Genomic DNA, 24,941 nt, shown 5'->3' with positions numbered 1-24,941 from the left:
TTTCCTGTGCATTTCCCTTCATTTCAGTTAGTTTAGCCTTCATTTCTTCCTCTAGTTTGTGACTAAAATCAACCAGTTCTTTGAGCATCCTGATCACCAGTGTTTTGAACTGTGCATCTGAAAGTTTGGCTATTTCTTGGTCACTTAGAGTTATGGGCTCTGGAGCTTTGAGTTCTTCTTGAGCCATAATGTTTTGATCTGTTCGTGCCTGTTATGTTAGAGGAGCGGAGCCTTAGGTATTCACCAGGGCGGGGCCACCCAGGTCGCTGGGTTGTGATGCTGTGTGTGGGGGCGGGGTCAGAGAGGGTCTATAGCCCCTCTGCTGCTTCCCGCCACTGGGGCCTGCACGGTCTGTCTTACTGCTCACTCCTCACTCCTTCACTGGTTTATCTGCGCGTGAATGTGTGACTGCAGTCAGCCCTCAGTGGGTCTGCTGCTGCTACTCCACACCTGGGATCTGCCTACGGCTCCCTGTGTGCCTGGGTCATGCACCCGGGTAGGTCCAGTGGATCTTTCCTGCCCAACCGTCCTCCGCTGCTGGCTCTGCCCCTCTTACCAGTCTGGCTGAAAAGTTCATGTTGTTGAACTTCCATATAGTTCAATTTTCTGTGGTTTGGCTGCGTTTTTGTTACTAAAACTTGGTTGTTTTTAAAGTTGGTTGTGCAAGATGGCAGTGTTTCCACCTACGCCTCCATCTTGGCAGAAGTCCTGTTTTAACATAGTTTTCATTGTCTTCTTTTTTTCTGTTCATAGTTTTCATTGTCTCCTTTTTCTTAGGAACGAAAAGTTTTCATTGAAAACATAGTTCATAGTTTTCATTGTCTTCTTTTTTTTTTTAGGAAAGTCCCTTTAACATTTCACATCACAATGGCTTAGTTATGATGAACTCCTTTAACTTGACCTTATCTGGGAAGCACTTTATCTGCCCTTCCATTCTAAGTGATAGCTTTGCTGGATAGAGTCATCTTGGATGTAGGTCCTTTCCTTTCATGACTTGGTATACTTCTTTCCAGCCTCCTCTTGCCGCTTTTAAGATTCTTTCTTTATCTTTAATTTTGGGTAACTCAATGATGATGTGCCTTGGCATATTCCTCCTTGAGTTCAATTTCTTTGGGACTCTCTGGGCTTCCTGGACTCCCTAGAAATCTATTTCCTTTGCCAGGTTGGGGAAGTTTTCCTTCAGTATTTTTTCAAATAAGTTTCCAATGTCTTGTTCTTGTTCTTCTCCTCTGGCACTCCTGTGATTCAGATGTTGGGAAGTTTAAGTTGTCCCTTAGGTTCCTAAGCCTCTCCTCATTTATTTGAATTCTTGTTTCTTCATTCCATTCTGATTGAATGTTTATTTCTTCCTTGTGCTCTAAATCGTTGATATGAGTCCTGGTTTCCTTCCCTTCGCTGTTGGTTCCTTCTATATTTTTCTTTATTTCACTTTGCATAGCCTTCAACTTTTCCTCTATTTTTTGACCATACTCAACCATTTCTGTGAGCATCCTGATTACCAGTATTTTGACCTCTGCATCTGATAGGTTGGTTCTCTCTTTGGCACTTAGTTCTTTTTTTGGAGGTTTGATGTATTCTTTCATTTGGGCCATATTTATCTCTGCAGCTGTTACATTGTAAGGGGCGGTGCCTACGGTATTCACCAGGTTGGGGCAACCCTCTTTTCTGTGTTTTGACGCCGTATGTGGGGGAGGGGTCAGAGACTGAACAACGCTGCTTGCTTGGCTGTCACCCACCTTCAGTCCCTTCTTGCACTACCCACAAACAAATTGGGCCCTTCTGGTGCTGATTCCCCAGGTCAGTGGGTTTGTGTACATTTTAGGACCCTATAGGTCTCTCTAACTAACTCTCCTGTGCAGTTGGGAGTTTCTCCCACCTCCACAACTCCCACAGATTTTTATAACCAGAGGTTTTGAGGCTTTATTTCCCTGTGCTGGAACCCTGGGTTGGGTGGTCTGTCTGGCTCCTGTGTTGTTCATCCTGCTTTATTCACATGCAAATGTGGGACTGCCAGCTGTTGTCTTGCTTTCCCAGTCCTCCAGCTGCTGCTGCTTTGCCCCACATTTTCCCTGCTCAGGCTGCCTGTCTCCGCCCCTCCTACCAGTCTGGATGAATGTTTCATCTTTAACTCCTTAGTTGTCTGACTTCCATACAGTTTAATTTTCTTGCAGATATGGTTGTTTTTTGTTTTTAAATTTGTTGTTGTCTTCCTTTTGGTTCTACAAGGAGGTAAAGTATATCTACCTACACCTTCATTTTGGCCGGAAGTTTTATACCATAGTGTTTAATTGTGGCATATTATTATGTCATGATTTTGTGTTGGATTTTTGAGATTTTTTTGTGTATTAACCATTTTAGTGTAAAATAAAATATAGATACAGAAAAATATACAACACACTTGTGGCGCTTAATGAATTTATTATAAGACTTGTTACTATTTAGGAAGTAGAATTATACCAGCCACTCCTGGAACCCTGGCGTGTGTCCCATGTCCTCTCTGCAAAAGTTGTTACTATCCTGGCTTTTAGGGAAATCACTTTGCTTTGTTTCTGTGTGGTTTTATTACTCATGTGTTTATTCATAGACTTGATGGTTTAATCTTGTCCATCTTTAAAAAACCTTTGTGTGTCTTTTAAATCTTTTAATCATCCTTCCTTCCCCCATTGCTTTTTTCCCTTGTGATTTATTTGTTGATAACTTTTCCATGGTCTGTATTTTAATGATTGCACACATGAAGTACAGTTTAAATATGTTCCCCTGCCCTCTCTGTTTATCTCAAAGCTTACTCAGACTCCGGTTGGTTCCCTCAAGCTAAAGTATAGATTTTTTAAAATATGTTTGATTTTTCACTTTTTATGATGTAAGCAGCCTCTGATTTTAAATACTGAAATTTTTTAATCTAATGAGGTTTGTAAAATTGTCACTTTAATTGTATCATTTTGTTTTCATTTTTTACCTGGAATAATTTTATGAAGAAATGCTTACCCTCACCTACTGGTTGGTTATCCAGTGGTAAACTTTATATAGGAGCGAAAAGAATGGGTTGTTTAAATTTTCTTTCCTCGCCTGTCAAGATGAGTTGGTTTGTTGTTAGGCTTTTAAAGTGACAAATTAGTTTTTTTTCAAGGTATCATGGTGAGCTTTTAGACTTAAATATGTGCACTATTTAAATATGTGCACTATTAGGTTGTTTCAACTCCTTGTCTATTTTATGAAAATTTCAATTGCCTCATTTTGGTTAGAAGGCTTAAGTTTTTTGGCTGTGACCTGTGGCAGCTTTCTTACTCTCTGGTATGTCAGGAAGTTCCAGACCAATGTTTTACATTTTTTTCTCTGGATGTGGTATCAGCTACTCAATGAAAAATGTAAATACACAAATGATAGATAAATGCATTCTTGAAAAACTTGGAATATTCTAGATTATTTCCTCACTCTTTCTTTTCACAGAGGTAATCTGTTATCATTTGGTTAACTGTCTTTTAAAAATCTTCCTAATCTATTTGTTGAATTTTGTATGTCTATATACAGAAATAAGTACTAAACAGAATGTTGGGGTTTTTTTCCTTCTTTTACTGAGGCATAACTTAAAAAAAAAAAAAGATTTTTCCATTACTGTTTATTCTCCTTATACCTTCTTCCACCTGTACCCACCTCCCTGCTCTGCCCTGCAATCATCACACTGTTGTCCATGACCACGTCCCTGAGATGTTTTGTTGTTTTTTTTTTTTTGCTGGATCCCTACCCTCAACCCCCTGCCCAGACCTGACAGCCTGCTCTCTATCTGTGAGTCTGTCTCTTGCTTGTTAGTTCATTTTGTTCATTAAATTGCACAAATGAGGAAAATCATATGGTATTTGTTTTTCTCTGGCTGGCTTATTTCATTTAATATAATGTTCTCCAGGTCCATCCATGCTGTTGCAAAGGGTTAAATCAATTCCTTTGTGTGGCTGGGTAGTATTCCATTGTGTAAATGTAACACTCTGTCCTCCTTTTACTGGAGCCTAGAGTAAGTGGCTGCAAACAAAAGTTTTGTGTTGGCCTTTTAGGAGGCTCTCTATATCTCTTACCATCTCTCTCTGGCAGACAGAAATTCAGCTGCTTTTTGCAGCCAGATGTTATTTGGGTTCCTTTCCTGGTTCTAGTGCTTTAGGCTTGGGAGCCCAGCTTGGGGTTTATTTTAGATCCTACAGTTCTCAGGCGGAACCCACCCTCCACTGAAATATCCCTTCAGTACTTCAGCTGCAGCCCTTGGGAGCCCAGCCAGAGCTCTGGTGCCTCTATTTCCTGTCAGTCTTATTCCGCGATGTGGTTTCTTCTGTAAGCCCTTTGGTTACAAGGTTTCTCTCCAGCTAGTAGTCTTCAGTTGGTTATTCAAGAAGATTTTTCTATAATTTAGTTGTAGTTCCAGTTTGGTCCTGGGGGGAGGTTAGGGTAGCATCCATTTAGTTTGCTGCCATCTTGGATCTCTCTGTTTTCTTTTTTAATACGAGTTTTTCCCCTAGTTTTTGAAAATCGTAAGTAGTATTTATTCTTATTAAGTACTTTTTTATTCATGATATATCTTGGTAACTTTCCTATGTAAGTACATAGAGATGTACCTCATTCTTTTTAAACTGTTCCATACTATTTGGTATGGTTCTACCTCATTTTATTCAATGCTTCTCCTAGTGATATATATTAGGTTGTTTCCAACTTTTCCAATAATATAACTCTTGCTTCTGTGATGCACATATGCATGCAGTTGTTTGTCTGGAGCCATAGAGGCTATATTTATATTTTTGATAGTTTACCTTCTAAAGTACCTGTTCTTCCACTGCAGAGTCTGAGAAGACCTGCTTCTGTACCAATCAATGCTTGATATTATATATTTATTTCTCAGTGCCTTTCCAAGGTGACAGTGGGAGTTCTGGGTGGTGCTCTCAGATAAGTGCTGCAGCAGTCTTCAGGGTGCAGAGGTGTACCTCAGGCACCACAGTTGCTGCTCTTGCAGGACACAGACAGCTGCTCTTGTTGCTCCAGAGAGCAGCTGGTTCTCCTGATGATCTGGCTGGTTTTATTTACCTTTGTGCGCTCTCCAGATTTCAGTGTTTGCCACTTCTTGCCTACCTTCCTCTACTCTCTCTCCTTGTAGCAATTCTTTGTCTTGTGCATATTGGTTTGTAGTTTTATTTTTCTATGCTATCCCCTCTTCTTTCTATCTTTATTCACTTTCTACAAGTCCAAGGGCTAACTGCCAACAGTGGAGTATTAAAAAGTATCCCTCCTGTCATTTTTCAGGTACAGGAGGGAGCAGAAGCCTGCATTTAGTTTGCTGGATCTTTCTTCTTATTTTAAGCATGGAAATAAATGAAGGTTTCACTAAGAGATTAATTTGCCTATTGTCACATACTGATATCAGAACTTTTGAGAGCTCTAGCCTAACTTTTAATGGCACTCACCAACCTGGTCTACTATATTGAGTTAATGCCTAGTTAGTTGGCTTTAAAAGCCTTGATTTAGCAATCACAGTCAAGGTGATACTTTATGGGTCTCTTAGCTCTATTTTGTTCTGGTTGGTACTTAAAGCACTAGCTAATGTGTCTTCTGATTGCTTACTCATGTACCAGGTACTTTGCTTTGTGTTTTCTTGGCTTATACTTAATTTTTACCACATTCTCATGAGGTAGGGACTTTTATTATGTCCACTTTACAGAACAGGAAATCTCTGAGTACTAACAGATTGAGTGTCTACATGAAGTGTATATTTATTAACATAGCCAGAAATCGAACCCAAAAGTCTGACTCTAAAATCCCAGTCTTAAGGGCTAGACTTTTTCCTGTTAGTCCCCACTATCCAGATGAGTTTTGTTTTCTATTTTCTTGGGAATTTCATTATGATTGTCATAAGGTATTTTCTATATAATACTGTTATGGTCAAGTAAGTTGTATTTTTAAAAAATTCTTTGTATTCTTTTCTCAATACTCATCTCTTAGGACCACTGTTCTTAGATGAGACTAGAGTTTATTCAGATAAGCAGTTTAATCAGTGCTTTTGTATATTACCAATTTAGCATGATTTCACTGTTTTCAATCTGTGTCAGCCTAATAGAAATGAAGTATATTTATATTGATTTTGTATAGTATTTTTTGTGCAGTTATAAAAATATGTGGTGATCTTAAAGATTGAATACTTATGTCTAAGGGTTTCTGAATTTAGATGTTATTCTAATAGGGAGGACAACTTAGTTATTAAGCTCTAGGAATATCAGTGTTTTTTCTAGGCAGTAACTTATCTGAATCTAGCTTATCTGGGCCTTTTGTGATGAGAATCAAATGTCAAGATTGCTGAGAATAGTAGGAGTAGAAGTTTTCCTAGTGATGAACAGGGACAATAGGATTTGGTCATGAAAAGAATCTTAGATCACCTGATTTTCCAAACATTCAGGTACTTCTCATTCTTAGATGATTTTCATTTCATCCTAGGCAAAGTTAAGGGAAAAGAGTGATGTGTTTTAAATAGATAAGATGGTTAGATCATTATGTCACCAGACTTTCTTTGGGCTAAAGAGGAAACTAACTAAGGTGAGCAAAGGAAATGAGCTCACTGTGTGACCATATTGTTCTTATTAATGATATCAAAATGTAGGCTTTGTATCTAATATATGACTGACAGATTTACTGTAGCCATATTAATTCATGTACAAAACTTTCCCCAGAATATCCAGATAATTTAAAGGAAGAATGAAAGAGGATTAGAGGGATGCAGAGGCAGGGAGGGACATTGATACATTAAAGTATTTGCCTCAATACTGTCTTTAAATGTTAGAAAATCTTTATATTCTACTACAAAGAACAAAAAGCATTTACTAAGGATGATACTAATATATTTTCTCTTGCTCTTTGTAAAGTAATTATTCATTAAAAATCATTTTAAATTGAAGTGGAAGGTTGCCAGTTAAAAGGTAAACCTTTAACTGTATAATAGTTTGTACTGAGCATAGTATTGGAGTCATAAACTCCCAACTTAGGGCCAGACTGTTTTACTGTGGCTTTAGGCAAACATTTTTTTTCTGTTTCATTTCCCTGTTTCTGTAATTATAAAGGCTAATATTCACCTACATTTTTAATTTTTTAGATTATTTTTTCAAATTGGTAGAAGTTTGTTTACTGATTTGAGAGAGAGAAGGGGAGGGAGAGGCAGAAGGTGGGGGGAGAGACAGATAGACAGACAGACATTGATTTGTTGCTCCAGTTATTTATGCATTCATTGGTTGATTCTTCTATGTACCCTCGCCAGAGATTGAACCTCAACCTTGGTGTATCAGGATGACACTCTAACCAACTGAACTACGCAGCCAGGACCACCTATATTTTTAAAATCATTAAGATTCATATCACAGTAGTGCTAAGAAGAACTTACCAAATGTCAAATGATTAATTGAGATGATTAAAAATTTTTTTTATGTTTACCAGTTTATTATAAAAGATATGATAAAGGATACAGTTGGACAGCAAGATGAAGGGGTACATAGAGTAAGGTCTGGAAGGATCTGGAACACAGGAGCTTCTGCCTCTGGAATTTGGATGTGTTTGTCAATCTAGAAATGTTCCAAACATTGTAGTTTAGGGATATTTATGGGAGCTTCATCATGCACTCATGATTGATTATTAACGATTAAAATGATTTTAGATCCCTTTACAATTGTAAAGGAATATAGAAATACTAGAACATCTCACTGCACTTCTAAATAAAGAAATACCTTTGTGCTTGAATGGAAAGCAACTCAAGCAGTTCTAGCAGATCTCTTACAGAAAAAACACAGCTCATCAGTGAGTGATATCTGAGGGACACATACCATCAAGTTACTATAGGCGTACTTGTAATTGTTCAAAGGCCGAATTTCTCAGATCAAATCTAATAGTGTTTAGGGTGAGTGAAATGCAATTGTTTTTAATCCTTACTAAGGACATGCTTACTGATTTTGGAGAGAGGGGAAGGGAGCGAGAGAGTTGGGAGAGAAGCATTGATTAGTTGCCTTCTCATACGCTTGCACCCCTGACTAGGAATCAAACCTGCAGCCTGGGTACATGCCCTGCCTGGGAGTTGAACCCATGACCTTTTTTGGTCTGTGGGACAATGGTCCAACGAACTGAGCTGCACCAGCCAGGGTGAAATTCAGATATCCTTAACCACCAATATTAAAGTCTTGACTTTAATATGATGAGCTGATAACTACTCTAAAATTAAAGTATTTTAGTATCAACAGAATATGTTTAATTTTATAATCAAGGCTTTTATTTATTGAAATAACATCTGATATGTACATTAAATATTGAAAATAAATTCAGCTGTTATATGAACAGATTATTTTTAAACATTATGTATGCATTGACATTTAAAATGTTTTACAATTTGATTAGACCAATAGAATAAGCAGTCATATTTTGGCATGCTTTGGGATATTTCCATAGATAATTTGTGTTCTTAAGAATATTTTGTGTCACACCTTCTTTTAGTGATCGTGGTGGAGAAGACCCAAACCAGAAAGTAATCCATGGGGTTATTAACTCCTTTGTTCATGTTGAACAGTATAAGAAAAAATTCCCCTTAAAGGTAAAAAGCCTCCTTTAAAAACATGAATAATCAGACCTTTAATTTCTTAAATAAGTTGTTTTAATTTCTTCAATATGATTTTAATTGACTTATTTAGTTTTATCAGGAAATCTTTGAGTCCCCCTTTCTGACGGAAACAGGAGAGTATTACAAACAAGAAGCTTCAAATTTATTACAAGAATCAAACTGCTCACAGTATATGGAAAAGGTAAAAAAAGAAAATTTATGTTAAATACATCATCTATTATATATCAAATGTGGTTTTATGTAACAGTTTTCTTAGTTAATATATTTTTTGGTGGTAAAAGATTCTGTTTGGTCATCATCCCGAGTTATAGTTAATGTATATAACCTATTGATAAATCATTTTTCTTGCTATAGCATTTTCCATGAGAAAAAGTACTATTCCAATTTTTATCATGGTTGATGCTTTTTGATCAATCCTGATTGTTTGATTTGCTTGTATTTAAAATAATATGATTCACAATCTGGGCAAAATAGTCTATATGCTTAGTGGATATATGTTTAGGGAGTAGGATAAACATAACTGTAGGTGTTTGGGTTTTTATCTTTCTTCCTTTAACATGGAAGAAAAATAAGGAAAACTATAGTACTTCTATAGATACTTAGATAAGTCATTCTTTTTGTCTCTTAGGTTTTGGGAATACTGAGAAAAAATTTAATTTTACCATAAGAAATTTGAATTAATCATTAAACCAATACATACTGATTACCATATTTAAAATTTGTATATTTTCTCAGTAAAAGAACAGTCATAGTATAAATTCAGTAATCTTACAAGATATATTAGAAATTTTAATGAAGTTTTTTTCATCTGTAGTGTTGGATTTCAAGCTTTTTGTTTCGAGATCTTTATTGCTTTTTCTTAGTGTTGATCAATTACAGTTGTCCCCATTTTCAAGCAATTTTTAAAAGATTTTATTTATTTTTAGAAAGAAGGGAAAGGAGACAGAGAGGGAGAGAAACATTTCTGTGTAAGAGACATTGACCAGTTGCCTCTCACGCACCCCTAACCAGCAACTTGGCCTGCAATCCAGGCTTATGCCCTGCCTGGTGACATTTCATTTCATAGGCCAGTGCTGAATCCACTAAGCCACACTAGCTAGGGCTCAAGCATTTTATTATAGGATGATACGTGTTAGCTAGTTTAGCCAAGAAAGATAAAATGTAAGGAGAATAGCTATACTGTTTTTCCATGGAACATAGGACAAGAAATATCATTACTTTCTGATGAACTATTAACATATTTTATAAAGCTCAGGCCTAGAAGTCTGAGCTGTTTTTCTTCCTGCTGTTTTTACTCATTAGCTCTGGGACCTTGAGTAAGTCAACTAGGACATTTTCCTTCATCTATTAAGTGCCAGTTACACTAAATCAGTGATTCTCAGCTCTTATCTCTTTTTTGAATGAGACACTTTTTAAAGGATTTAGATTTAGTCATGAAAAGTACTCAAAGTGATAACTGAAACATCTACTCCTCATCGTATCTGACTCTCACAAAGAGGCCATTGACGAAAAATACTACATGGTTCCACTTATATGAAATATCTAGAATAGGCAAATTCTTAAGAGACATAAGTAGATCAGAAGTTACTGGGAAGGGAGGATAGGGAGTTATTGCTTAATGTTTATATAGTTTTTTTTTATTTAGTATGATGAAAAAGTTTTGAAAGTACAGTTGTACGTTGTGGATATAATTAATACCAATGAATTATACATTTAAAAATGGTTAAAATGACAAATTTTGTTATGTATTTATCACAATTTAAAAAACACTAATAATGTATAATATACCAAAAACTATTGAAGTGTATACTTTAAATGGGTGAATCATATATGTGCATTATATTTCAAACTATTAAAAGGAAGGCCATTAGAAATTTTTTATAATATAATTTCTAATGGTGAAATGTAAGTGACAGTAGCTTAAGTAAAAATTTGAAGTGATTTATGAAGTGTGGGTTTCAATTTGTTATGTAATGCTTATTGGTTACCTGGCCATGTTTAATTGAGCCATTAAAATTAGGCTATCTAAGTTATTTGCTGATAGTACAGATTTTTCTCATAGTAGTTTATGACTATAACAATATATTGCTAAAGGTTCTAGGTAGATTAAAAGATGAAGAAATTCGATGTCGAAAATACTTGCACCCAAGTTCATATACTAAAGTGATTCATGAATGTCAGCAACGAATGGTAGCAGACCACTTACAGTTCTTACATGCAGAATGTCATAATATCATTCGACAAGAGAAAAAAAATGGTAAGTAATTCAAAATGTAAATAAAAATTAAACTGTAAACCACTTTTTATGTAGTTTTCAAGTTACCTTAGATTTCAAGTATATTTTAGTCACACTCTCTAAAATATTTGAAGTGCTTTATTAATAATCTATTAAAAATACAGTTTTAGAGAAATATATTCTCAAAGTGTATTCTAAAGTAAAAAAAAAGACTGTAGGAAAACATGGCACGTTTTTATGTATCACAAAGGCTGATTTCTTTAATACATTAAAAATTCTAATAAGTAATAGGAAAAAAGCAAAGAATATGAAAAGGAAATATAGGTAAATTTTAAATATATAAAGATGCACAATCTCTCTCAGAATAGGTGCAATACAAAATAAAAATACCAGTGAGATGCTAAATATGCAGTGAAAAATGGAATTTTTTTAGAAAAAGAAAATAGCATTGAGAATTTTCAGATAGCAGGGAATAAACCTAATAATAAGATATGTGCCAGCCTTACACTGCAAATTAAACATTGTTGAAAGTAACAACATTGTTGTATAGATCCAGGGAAATCTACGTAAAACCAAATTGTTTTTTTTTTTTTTTTTATTCTGAATTACACTTTTAGACTAAGAACAGTCAAGACAGTGTTAATGACTACGATGCAAAAACTTTGCAGGATAGAATGACTTATCATAAAGCCACAGTAATTAAGACATTGAGGATAAACAAGTAGACCAGTGGAATAAAATAGCCTAGAAATAACCCATGCATACTAGATGCTCAAGACAAAAGGGACACTACAGAGGAGTGGGTGAAAGCCGATAGTCTTTTCAACAAATACTGCTCAGTCCACTGGATAGTCATTTGGAAAAAAGTGATATTTAATCTCTCCCGCAGATACTATATTCAGAATTGGTCAAGTCATTGTAGGCTTTTGATCTAAATATAAAACAATAATAATTTTAGGAGGTGATATTGGAAAATAACTTCATGACCTTGAAGTAGGAAAAAATATTTTAAATAAGACACAAAAACACTAACCACAAAGAAAAGATAGATGAAATGACTGCATTAAAATTAAGAACTTTGGATCATCAAAAGGTAGTCATAGGGTGGAAATATATTTGCAGTGACTAAAAAACATTCATGTCCAAATATAAAATGGTCAAAAAATTTGAATAGGCACAGAGCAGTAGAGAATATCCAAATGGCCAATAAACATAAAAAGGCACTTTATCTCATTAAAATAGGGGAGTGCAACTTAAAACCATACTAAGATATCAATACTTAAATAAAATTTTGAAGACTAAAAATAATAAATGTTGGGAAGTATGTGAAGTAGGGGGAACTTGTTATACAATGGGCTTTGGAAAACTGACATTAACTGCTAAAGCTGAATATATGCATGTTATTATGATCTAGCCATTCCTCTCCCATATATATAACTCTCTGCCAAAAGAGCATGCATGTACGTACAAAAACGTTCATAGCAGCATTATTTGTAATAGCCCCAAACTGGAAACAGCTCAAGTGTCCTATAATGGTAGAATGGATAAAGTATAGTATATTCATACAATGGAATAGAATAGAAGAGTGAAAATAAACAAATTATATCTGCACACATCATACATATATGAACCTATAGACATGTTGAGTGAAAGAAACTGAACATGAAAGAATTACATGATTCCATTTTTATAAATAGTTCAAAACAAGCAAAACTAATCTGTGGTTTAGTACTTATGACAGTGATTACCTTTGCAGAAGAGCAAGAGGAGTAGTGATTGGGAATAGGTGTGAAGGGGACTTCTAGGTGTAGGTAATGTCTGTTTTTTACCCTGGGTGGTAATTACATGGGAGGGAGGGTGTATATCCACTTGTGATATTTCATTGAGACATACACTTTTGGTTTACACGTTTTTTTGTATGTATACTTTAATAAAAGTAAAAAAAAAATCTTTACACCAACACATCATTTTTCACCTCTCAGTAGCAAAGATCAAAATGTTTGATAACACATTGTTTGTGAGGGAGTTAGCTCCATGCTTTTGGGAGCTCTGTTTAGAAGGATTCTTCTTGAAGATTAAGCTTTGACACCGCAGTCCTACTTCAAGAGGTTTATACTTTAGATATTCTTGTCTATATGCAGGAGTATTAATTATAACATTGTAATATCAAAAGATTGGAAACAGCCAAATTTCTGTCAGTTGTTAAGTAATCGTAATATATAATGGAGTGCTGTACAGTTATAAAATACAAAGAAATGCTCTGTATACTGATGCAGAAAGATCTTTAAGTGACAGTGTTGTGTTCTGTAGTTGCAAATAATACCCAAAATATACTACACTATTTTATAAAAAGGGGCAGAAGGAAGAATATGTGTATTTGCCTGAATGTGCATGACATAGCTTTGAAAAGATATTAGCCACAATATTTCTGTGGGGAGGATGACTGGGTATTTGGGAGGCAGGTGTGGGGGACTCTCTGTATTTTGAACTGTGTATTACCTAATATATTAAAATATTTGGAAATCTAATAATCAAATTTTCCCCCTCAGACATGGCAAATATGTATGTTTTACTCCGTGCTGTGTCCACTGGTTTACCTCATATGATACAGGAGCTGCAAAATCATGTTCATGATGAGGGCCTTAGAGCAACCAGTAATCTTACTCAGGAAAATGTGAGTTATATAAGGAACTGGAAAATTTTTCTCTTAATCAGATTGTCATGGAGTTAGGTTTTTTGTTTTTACTTTACTGTCTTAGAGAAATCAGTTTTACCATGCCAATAAATGCAGTATCTTTATTGAAATGTTTCAAGCCTAGAGTTTATTGGACACATTTTGGAATTATCAGAAAAATCACTGAACGAGGTAAACTTCTTAGTTACTTTGATGTGTTCATTTAGCAATTGTTAATTAACCTCATAGAAAAATATCTTTGCTATTTTTAAATATTTGTATTTCTATGTAACTGGCACTAGTAGTTAGTTGTAGAAGTAATGGAATTAATCAATGGTAATTGATTAATTATCATTGAGAACTCACAATTTGGTTTCTTTATATATGCTCTATATTTGGTAGTCCATGAAGCAAATTTAGATTAAAGAAATCAACTCTAAGTACATGCTTTCTACCCAAAATACTCAGCAGTGTCCATCATGTCCTATTAGCCATCTTTCTTAAGAGTTCTCTGACAATCAGATGCCTATTTACAACAAGGCATCTTTCCTATTAGTATATTTCTGTCATCAAAACTGATTGGACCACCTTGTTTTTACTAGTGATATTTGATAAACAGAGTAGACATGACCTGAAATATTAGTTCTTTTTCCTAGGTAGAGCTATTTACTTGTCATCTGTAATATGGTAATTTATGAATAGACAGCATTATTTAGGGGCATTTAATATATGCTCATCACTTTAGTTGTAGATTTATTTTTGTCTTTGGCAAACCTTAGATTTTATGTCCTACTACAGTATTACATACATTTTCTATTAAAAAACAATTAGTTTATATTTTTGTTTATTAGTCTGTTATTAGGTTTATTAATTTATGTTATTTTCTTTATAGATTCAGGTTATTAAATGACATTAGGCAAAGAGGTATAGAGTTTGATGTCAAGGACCAGGAGCCAGAAATACAAGAGAATGCATTTGTAATAAACTCAAATAATTTTAGTTGACTTAACTCTTAGATACTAACTTTTCTTTTAAATTGATTTTTTTTAGACAGAAAGTCATTGATTTGTTATTGCATTTACTTATGCATTCATTAGTTGCTTCTTGTTTGGGCCCTAACTAGAGAGCAAACTTGCAACTTTGGCATATGGGGACAATGCTCTAACCAACCGAACTACCCAACTGGGGCTAGATACACACTTTATCTCCATTATAATAAAAATTCACATTTGTTTAACTAAGTTTTTTCTTCCTTCTGAGGTGTGGGGAATTGCCCAGCCTCAGTTTTCACAGATACAGGCTTTTGAACTCTGCTCTCTGTCTTAGCCTTCAGTGGCTTTGAAGGCAGTTTTTGTTTATATAATCCTCTGTGAAAGTGATAGGCCTAGCTTGGTGGTTCAGAGATTGTGTCTTGTTACTCTTAAGATATAGTATTCCAGCACCAGAGAGAAGTGTGTTTTAGTGGGTTCTTTTGGCAAAGAAACTTGAGCCCTATATTTCTGGTGTTGAGTGATAATTAATTTCAACATCAAAGTTTTATATTTTTAAGATAATTTTTAGCTAAAATTTTTTTTTGAGGATGTGTGTGCAATGTGTAACATTAATTTGCATGGGGAAAACCTTACTCTTAATTAAATGGCTCTAATAAACCTAATTGTATCCTCAAAACTTCTTAAAGTATGTTTTTGTACTTACTTATATTTCTAGATGCCAACACTATTTGTGGAGTCAGTTTTGGAAGTACATGGTAAATTTGTTCAACTTATCAACACCGTTTTGAATGGTGATCAGCACTTCATGAGTGCTTTGGATAAGGTAACTTTAATAATATCTGTATCTACAGATGCTTTTCAACATATGATGGGGTTATTCCCTGGTAAAACCCCCCCATAAGCTAAAACTTCCATAAGTCAAAAATTCATTTAATATACCTAACCTACCTACCAAACATCATAGCTTAGCTGAGCCTGCCTTAAACATGCTCAGAACACTTAACTTTTGCTATTAATAGGGCAAAATCATCTAACAATAAATATAATTGTAGAGTATCGGTTGTTTACCATTGTGATCGTACAATTGACTGGGAGCTGTGCCCCACTGCCACTGCCCAGTATCATTAGAGAACATTGTATCACATATCACCAGTCTCAGAAAAGATCAAAATTTAAAATGCCAATTAAAATTTTTATTGAATACATATTGCTTTCTCACCTTCGTAAAGTCAAAAAAATTATAAAAAGCATTCTGAGTTGAGGAATGTCTGTATATAGTTGACCCTGGAACAATGCAGGGGATAGGGGTGCTGATACCCTGTAGTCAAAAATCCACTTAGAACTTTTGATTTTCCCAAAACTTCACCAGAAGCCTTACTGATAACATAGTCAATTAACATGTATTCTGTGTGTTTACTATACAAGGTCTGTCCAGAAAAAGTCCAGCCATTGTTAGTATAATGAGAATGGTTTGTGTGACATTGATATAACCTGGCAGCCAAGGAAAGTGGACTGAAATATGCATGCTTGAGCGATGACGACTTCACTGTACTAGTCAGTGGTGGTGAGTGAACAAGTGTACTGTGTGGTCATTGCATCCAGAATGAGTAGAGCAAAGAATCTGCTACAAATTTTGCATGAAGCTTGGACAGTCCTCTGCAGAAACTGTTCAGATGATTCAGAAGGCTTTTGGGGACGATGCAATGAGTGCAGTACAAATGAAAATTAGGCACAAATGCCTCAAACATGGTTGAGAATCTGTTGGAAGTGATCCATGTTCTGGAAGGCCTGTGACAAGCAGAACACCTGAGAATGTTGACTGTGTATGGGCTGCAATCATCAAAGGTCAGAGACTGGCAGTGAGAGAGAGAACTAGAAGCTGATCTGGAGATTCCAAAACTACTGTGTCCAAGATTTTGATGCAGCATCTTATGAAACATGTCATGGCAAAATTTGTTCTGGGGCTTCTGCTACCAGAGCAGAAGGAACATCGTGCTGCCATTGTTAATGACTTGATTCAAACCACAACCAATGAACCACATTTCCTCAAGAAGGTGATAACGAGAGATAAATCATAGGCTTATGGTTATGATCTGGAGACCAGGACCCAGGCATCCTAATGGAAGTCATCTGGTCCTTCCTGCCCAGAGAAGGCGAAAGAAAGTCACAGCAAGATCAAGACCATTTTAACAGTGTTTTTTGGTTGGGAGGGTGTTGTCCAGCATTAATACATTTCTCCAGGCTGAACAATTAATGAGTACTACCGCAATGTTCTTTGGTGGTTGAGAGATGCAGTAAGATGAAAAACAGTCACTGGTTTGGGCAACTGGGGATTGGCAGCTCCATTGTGACAACACACCTGCTTATGAGTCATGTCTCATGTAGAGTTTTTTGGTGAAACATCAAATTACCCAGGTGACTCAGTGCCCACTACAGCCCAGATTTGGCGCCCTGCAATTTTCCTGCTTTTCCCAAAACTAAGATCACCTTTGAAAGGAAAGAGATTTCAGACCATTGATGAGAATCAGGAAAATATGAGGGGGCAGCTGATGGCTATTCCAAAAAAGGATTTTTGCAGAGTGTTTTGAACAGTGGAAGAAATGCTGGAAGAATTGTGTGAGGTCTCAAGGTGCCTACTTTAAAGGGGACTGAGGTGTCATTGTCCTATGTACAATGTTTCTTGTATCCTTTAATGAATGTCTCTCGTAGTACATGGCTGGGTACTTTCTGGACAGGCTTTGTAGACTATGTTCTCACAATAAAGTAACCTAGAGAATAGAAAATGTTATTAAAATCTTAAGGAACAGAAACTCCATTTACAGTATTTAGAGATAAAAATCTAGGTATATAACCTGTGCAATTCAAACCCATGTTGTTCAAGGATGAATTGTTAGTCATTCTTCAAGGTGGTTTCAGGATTGGGGCTTCTAATTATGAGATTTCTGATCCCGACATGGAGATTAACTTTAATTTCAATGTGAAAATCAAAATAATAATAACTTTTAAATAATAACTGAATGGTTAAATTGCATGTTTGAATTATATGAGAATTGAATTTTCCATGATTATGCTATATAATAGGAATTGAATTGTTAATAAACTCATATGTTCTGAAATACATGTATAATTTTAACTTTTAGTGCTGATTTTCTTCTTTGAATATAATATGTAGGCTCTATATCAGAAAGAAAAATAAATATATCTTACAAACTTGAATTTCAGTATGCTCTAAAGGAAATTTGTGTACATGGTAATAAGATGTTTGAAAGTGTAGTCTTATCTGTTTTCAGATATCAGTAATGAGCTATAAAGAATAGCTTACTCTAGGAATAGGATATGTAATTGTTCTACAATTCTCATGAGGCATATAGTTAGAAACATTTACCCTGTGTTTGAAATGAAAATAAAATTAACAACCATCAAGATGCTGTTTTGTGTGGTGTAATAATTTATGGATGTACAGATTATACCCTATTGCTGGTGCCTAATTACTAATCTGTTTTCTCTTTAGGCTCTTACATCAGTTGTAAATTACAGAGAACCCAAGTCTGTTTGCAAAGCTCCTGAATTGGTAAGTATGGTGATTGCTTAAAAATAATCTTATAAAACATCAGTATTAGAAAAAGAACCTTGGCTGGCATAGCTCAGTGGATTGAGCGGGGACCTGCGAACCAGAGTATCGTGGTTCGATTCCCAGTCAGGGCACATGCCTGGGTTGCAGGCCAGTTCCCAGCAGGGGACGCATGAGAGGCAACCATACATTGATATTTCTCTCCCACTCTTTCTCCTTCCCTTCCCCTCTCTCAAAAAATAAATAAATAAAATATATATTAAAAAAAAAAAGAAAACTGAGGAGAATGTCAAATTAACTTGTTTCTGTAGCATTTTTCAGAAAAAAAGTACATGAAACTAAATTATTTTTTTAAATGATTATATATAATTTGGCATTTATTTAAGAAATGCAGTAGACTTTATATACTATACTCTTTTCTTAAGAAATAATTGAAGGAGCCCTGGCTGGTATGGCTCAGTGGATTTGAGCGCCAGCCAGCCTGTGAATCATATAGAATCCCTGGTTCAACTCCTAGTCTAGGTAGGGCACATGCTTGGGTTGCAGGCCAGATCCCCAGTAGGGGGTGCATGAGATGAACCACACATTGATGTTCTCTCCCTTTCTTTCTCTCTTCTTTCCCCTCTCTCTAAAAACAGATTAAATCTTTAAAAAAATAACTGAAGGAGAAAAGACTCCATTTTATAAAGTTCAGTTTTAAAGAACGGCTGGTTTGAAATTATTTCCATTACTTCTCAGAGATATCTTATTTTACATGAAATTGAAAAGAAATTTGGTGATTAATTTTTTATAACCATTAGAGGAAATTTAATTATAAGGTTGTAAAAGTTCAAAAATGTACTTGTTTACTGTCAAAAATTATAGAGCTATGCTAAAGTCTTCTAGGTGCTCTTTTGAAACTTCTGTTACTTATATCACTGTTTTATTTTTCACTGAGTATTGGTTAGATGTTTTTACTTGTTTATAATTTTTTAATTAAATTTGCCTTTTTGACATATTTTAAGCTCTTTAATGCATGTTCATAATTTTCGAAAGATAGGCTTTAGGATCTTAAGGACCCTGTTCATTGATATTTTGAATTGTCATTTTACCTCTTTTGAGGCATGATATGTGTAGAAGGGCTTTTTTATAACATTCACTATCTGTTTCTATTTGAGCTTGCTAAGTACTGTGACAATTTACTAAAGAAATCAGCGAAGGGGATGACTGAGAATGAAGTGGAAGACAAACTCACCAGCTTCATTACTGTTTTCAAATATATTGATGATAAGGATGTTTTTCAAAAGGTAAGATGTAAATAGAGAAGTTTAATTTTTTTTTTAGTCAGATTTGATTTATTTTTTACCCTTAAGTCATCAGAAAGGAAGTAATCTTTAGAAATTTTTTTTTAAATATAGTTCTACGCAAGAATGCTGGCAAAACGTTTAATTCACGGGTTATCTATGTCTATGGATTCTGAAGAAGCCATGATCAATAAGTTAAAGGTAATGTATGCCTTTGATCTCATCACGTCCTAGAAATTATTCACCTAGCACATAAAAATGTTCATTGCAGCATTATATATAATAACAGGAAATAATTCATCCACAGGTGACTGGTTAAATGCATAATGGTACATTCATATGGTGGGATATGCAAATAATGTATTAAAGGATAGATCTTTCTGTATATATTGATATGGAATTCTACAAGATAAATAATGTTAACAAAAGATTTGTATTACTTGTAAGTGTAATATTCCTTTAAGTACAAGTTTCGTAGTGCAGTTGAATTTTACTTTATTTTTGAATCATTGTAGCTTACACATTGATGAAATAAGTAATAGCTAATTGATATTTATATTGAGTTATTCAATGGGCAGATCTTTGACCGTAGACCTAGCAACAGTAATATGTTTTATTATTTTCCTTTTTAAATCATATATTTTCTAAAACTGTCTTTACAGCAAGCATGTGGTTACGAGTTTACCAGCAAGCTACATCGGATGTATACAGATATGAGTGTCAGTGCTGATCTCAACAATAAGTTCAACAATTTTATCAAAAATCAAGACACAGTAATAGATTTGGGAATTAGTTTTCAAATATATGTTCTACAGGTATGAATGTGTTTTATTGTAGGCATTTGCTAATTTCAAATAGTCTGATATAAAGGATTAACAAATGAATGGCTGATTACCTTTCTTTTAGTCAGTGGATTCTAGCTTCTAATGTTACATTGATTTGGAATGGAATGTGTCCTGATAGTAATACTGATGAATTTTATCAACATTTTGAGGAAAGAAAAAAAGAAGTGCTTTAGTTCTTTAAATTATTTTATAAATATTTACTTTCAAGTTAGGTCTTTATCTGCGTAACTTATTTATTTTACTTTTTTTTTTCTAGGCTGGCGCATGGCCTCTTACTCAGGCTCCGTCATCTACATTTGCAATTCCTCAGGAATTGGAAAAAAGTGTACAGATGGTAAGTTTTCAGGATATGTATTAGAAGAACTAAGGAATTTTAATAATTGTCTCCATGTTATATCACTTTAAATGTTTTTCCAAAATCTTAACAGCTTGTGTGATATGAAAATATATTCACAAATTATAGTTAATCTACCTTGTAGGAAGACTGTAAAGTATTATAGTCACTAACATTAAAACTCAAACACTAAGGTTGTCATAGAGTTTTTTGTCAAGACATGTCTATTACTCTTAGTTAAATCTATTATCTACTCTTACTAGTTTTAAATTACAAAAAATTTTGATTTTAGAACCTAATACTGTACAGTCATTTTCTAATTTTTCATTTGAGTTTTGAGCCATTTTTATAACTCATTTATCCTTTGTAGTAGTTACACTTATTTTGGGGGTATAACTTAGATAAATATATGTGGAATATGAAGTACTGTAGGAAAATGGATTTAAATTGGAAAATTCAAGTAAAAATTGCCTTAAAGTGTGATTGAATAGAAAACCTTAGAATGTTTACCAAAAGCTTTTGAAGAGATTATAGAGACTACTGTATCTTTAACAGCTTTAAGGGGATATAATTCATATACCATATTGTCTTAGTCTGTTCAGGCTGCTATAACAAAATACCACAAACTGAGTAGCTTACAAACAACAGAAATTTTATTTTTCACAGCTCTGGAGGATGGAAGTCCAAGATCAGGGTCCCGTTTATCAGGGCCCTTCTCAGGTTATAGACTTATAATATTCCCATTTGGAAGAAGGGGCTAGGGAGCTCTCAGGGTCCCTTTTATGAGGATACCAATGCCATTCATGAGGGCTCCAGCCTCATGACCTAGTTACCTTCCAAAGGCTCCACTTCCTAATACCATCACATTATGTATTAGGAGTTCGACATATGAATTTGAGGGAAGACAAACATTCAAACCATAATACTCTTGATTCACTCATTTAAACTGTAGTTTTAGAGATTTTTAGTATATTCACAGAGTTATGCAACTATGATCATCACAATTAATCGTAGAACAGTTTTATTACCCCCAAATTACTCCAAAAGTAATCCCCTATGCATTGGCTGTACTCCCTATTTTCCCCCAACTTTCCCTGCCACCCTTCTCCCAGCCCTATCCAGTCCGTAGATTTGTTTATTCTGGACATCTCTTGTAGAGTCATATCATATGTGGTCCTTGGTAACTGCCTTCATTCACTTAGTGTAATGTTCATCCATGTTGTAGCATGTGCTGGTAGTCCATTCCTTTTTATTGCCTTTTAACTGGAAATAATATTACATGTATGGATATACTACATTTTATTTATCTTTTCATCAGTCGATGGACATTTGGGTTGTTTCTACCTTTGTGGTATATGAGTAATGCTGCTCTGAACATTCATGTACAAGTGTTCGACTGGACATGTTTTTATTTTTCAAGAAAATGACCTTTCAATTCTCTAACCCACCAAAAGATGCTTCTTATTTCATGATTGGATAGAAGTATGGGTAGCATTTTCTGTCTAGAGAAATCTTCATTATCTTTTAAAAACTTCTAGTGTGGAAGTGATGTGAGGCTGTGAACCAGTGAGTTATATATACGTTTATGAAATTTAAAATAAAAATTGGTATTTGACTACACTATTTCCTAGAGATGTTCAACAATGGGTAGTTTGAGTTATTTTTTATAGTCAGTGTATTATTTTTGTTTCTTTCAAGATAAGGATTATGTATGAAATAACAATGTGTTTTTTGGTAAAAGGTGAAAGATTTATACAGTCTGAAGAGAAACCAGAGTATTAGTCTTTGAAATCATAATTCCTAGTTTCAAATATTTCTTACCCCATTTACTATAATCTTTGTATTTGAGCAATTAAAATTTTTTTAAATTCTCACTTGAGGACATGCTTATTGATTTTAGAGAGAGGGAAAGGTAGGGAGAAAGAAGGGGAGAGAAACATCAATTTGAGAAAGAAACATCTATTGGTAGCCTCTTGTATGTGCCCTGACCGGGGACTGAATACACAACCTACTCAGGTGCCCTGACCAGCAGTTGAACCCATGACTCTACAGTCTATGGGATTAAGCTCCAATCAACTGAGCCACACTGGCCAGGGCTGAGCAATTAACTTTTTAATTTTTTTAACTTATAATAGTACTACCTCAGAATGTTGATAGGAAGATGAAATGAAATCATGTAAAGCACTAAAGTACTTGGCCTGCTATATAGTAAGTACTCTATGAATGGTAGTGGTAATAGCAGAGTATGGTACTATAAACAGCCAGATATATTTCAGAATACCAGGCATTAGGTGGGTTTTCAGAATAGGAATATAATTTGGGACTTTTTGCATCTTCTTAGAAAAGTCATTCAAGTACAAGCCATAGAAACTGTGAAGAAGAGTATTCATTTGGATGGGCAGATTATGAGCCCAGACTAGTATGAATTTTGCAGAAAGAATAGATGCAAGTAAGAGCAAGGGATTGGGTAGCCACATAAAGCATTTTGCTATATTTGTGGTCAGGCAAGAGAAACTGACAGTTTTAAACATTTCTTCTTAGGAGCCTGTTTTTCCAATTGAAATTTAAGGCAGAATGAGGGATGGCAGAATTAGTTTCCTTCTAACTTTATGTTGTTATTCTCTCTTTCCTTGCAACAATTATTTTCCAATAGTGATTTTTTATTTTTTGGAAAAAATATTTTTATTTTTCAATTATAGTTGACATACAGTAATATATTACCTTTTAGGTGTACAACCCAGTAATTAGACATAATTTACTAAGTGACATCTGATAAGTATCATATCCATCCGATACCACACAGCTATTATAATATTATGGACTATATTCCCAGTGCTGTAGTTTACATCCCTAGGACTGTTCTGTGGACTGTTCTGTAACTACCAGTAGGATTTTTACTTAATTCCTTTACCATTAAGACCCAGCCTATCACCCCCCTCCTATCTGGCAAATGCTCTCTATGTCTGTGATTCTGTTTTTGTTTTACTTTACGTTATTTTTTTTTTAATGTAATTGTTGACATATATTTAAGGGAGGGACAAAAATAGATTTACAGTTGTTGATGCAGAAAATAATACAGTAATTAATAAAGAATATAGGAATAAACTGTTTTGCATACACCTGTAAACCAACTTTTGTCCCACCCTGTATCACCATTTTATTACTGAAATTTTTCATCTCTTTGGGTTTTTTTCCTTTTTAAAAAAGACCTGTAAACATTTCATGTGATACTGGTCTGATGGACATGAACTATTTTACCTTGTTCTTGTTTGAGGCTCTTTATCTGTTTTTTCTGCTTCCTTAGCTTCTAAATCTCTGATTTGATCCTCTGCTTTATCTACTACACTATTAATTCCCTGTAATATATTCTTCATTTCAGTTAATGTATTTTTTTATTTCTGAGTGGGTTTTTTTTTATGTTTTCTATTTCTGTTTTTATGTTTCCTATTTCTTTGTTGAAGTTCTAAGTTCATCTACTCTTCCCCTAAGTTCATTGATCATCCTTATTACCAGTCTTTTCCGTTTTGCTCTGATAGATTGCTAGTCTCCATTCTGTTTAGTTGTTTTTTTTAGAGCTTTGTTCTGTTCTTTCATTTGGGACATGTTTCTTTGTCTCCTCATTTTGGCAGCCTCCCTGTGTTTGTTTCTGTGTATTAGGTAGAACTGTTACCTCTCCCAGGCTTGGTAGAGGGGCTTTATGTAGTAGGTGTCCTGTAGGGTCCAGTGGCACAGCCTCCCCATTCACCCCAGCTGGACACTTCAGGTGCAGCCTCCACCATGGGCTGTGTACTCCCTCTTCCTGTAGTTGAACCTGGATTTATGTTGGCATGTCAATGGGAGGGATTTACCCCCAGGCCTATCAGCTGTAAAGATTAGCCGTGACCACTGGAGTAAAAGAATCAGCTGTGTAGGTTGCCTACCCCACAGAGCAGGACTTAGTTCAGAAGAGTTCTGGTACCCGCTGAGTCCACCCCTTGAGTGTGTCACTTGTGGAGGTGACTGGGTGGTGCTTTGACATGGTCTGAAGCTTTCTACAAGGCCCCCTGGCTCTTGGGCCTCATGGGAATTACAGGCCAATATCAGCTTCCATCTGTGTTGTGCTCCAGGAGTCACTTGGCATGAGCAACAAAATCTGCAGGTGGCTGCTACTTGTGCTGGGCTTAGAGGTACCCAGGAGAGGCCAAGTTGCAAACCAAGGCCTGCTAGTACTGTTGCTGGGCCTGGGGTTACTTAGGAAGAAGTAGGGGGTACACCAAGGCCAGATGCTGCTTGTTTGAGAAATTTTAGGGAAATTAATACTTTTTCAATACTATAAACTTTGTTAATGTGTGACCTTCATCAGGTTTCAGTTTCCTTATTTACGAATAGGAAGTAGGTTTCTTTCCT

General features: G+C 35.1%; 1 protein-coding gene across 5 annotated transcripts in view; it reads left to right on the top strand.

Moving 5' to 3' along the window:
• CUL2 (cullin 2) overlaps positions 1-24,941 on the top strand; it is a 136,716-nt gene that overhangs the window by 78,860 nt on the left and 32,915 nt on the right. For all 5 annotated transcript variants that reach the window (XM_037131555.2, XM_037131547.2, XM_037131527.2 and 2 more), the window contains 10 exons: positions 8,497-8,593; positions 8,691-8,801; positions 10,715-10,877; positions 13,406-13,530; positions 15,238-15,345; positions 18,034-18,093; positions 19,251-19,379; positions 19,491-19,577; positions 20,039-20,191; positions 20,478-20,555. In XM_037131555.2, the coding sequence (XP_036987450.1) occupies positions 8,497-8,593; positions 8,691-8,801; positions 10,715-10,877; positions 13,406-13,530; positions 15,238-15,345; positions 18,034-18,093; positions 19,251-19,379; positions 19,491-19,577; positions 20,039-20,191; positions 20,478-20,555 (1,111 nt within the window). The remainder of the gene's footprint in view (positions 1-8,496; positions 8,594-8,690; positions 8,802-10,714; positions 10,878-13,405; positions 13,531-15,237; positions 15,346-18,033; positions 18,094-19,250; positions 19,380-19,490; positions 19,578-20,038; positions 20,192-20,477; positions 20,556-24,941) is intronic.

Source organism: Artibeus jamaicensis, unplaced genomic scaffold (genome assembly GCF_021234435.1).
Source record: "Artibeus jamaicensis isolate MK-2021 breed Jamaican fruit bat unplaced genomic scaffold, CSHL_Jam_final contig_515, whole genome shotgun sequence".
Classification (NCBI taxonomy): domain Eukaryota; kingdom Metazoa; phylum Chordata; class Mammalia; order Chiroptera; family Phyllostomidae; genus Artibeus; species Artibeus jamaicensis.
Note: the sequence above shows the minus strand (reverse complement) of the source record. Positions and strands in the feature narration are given on the sequence as shown.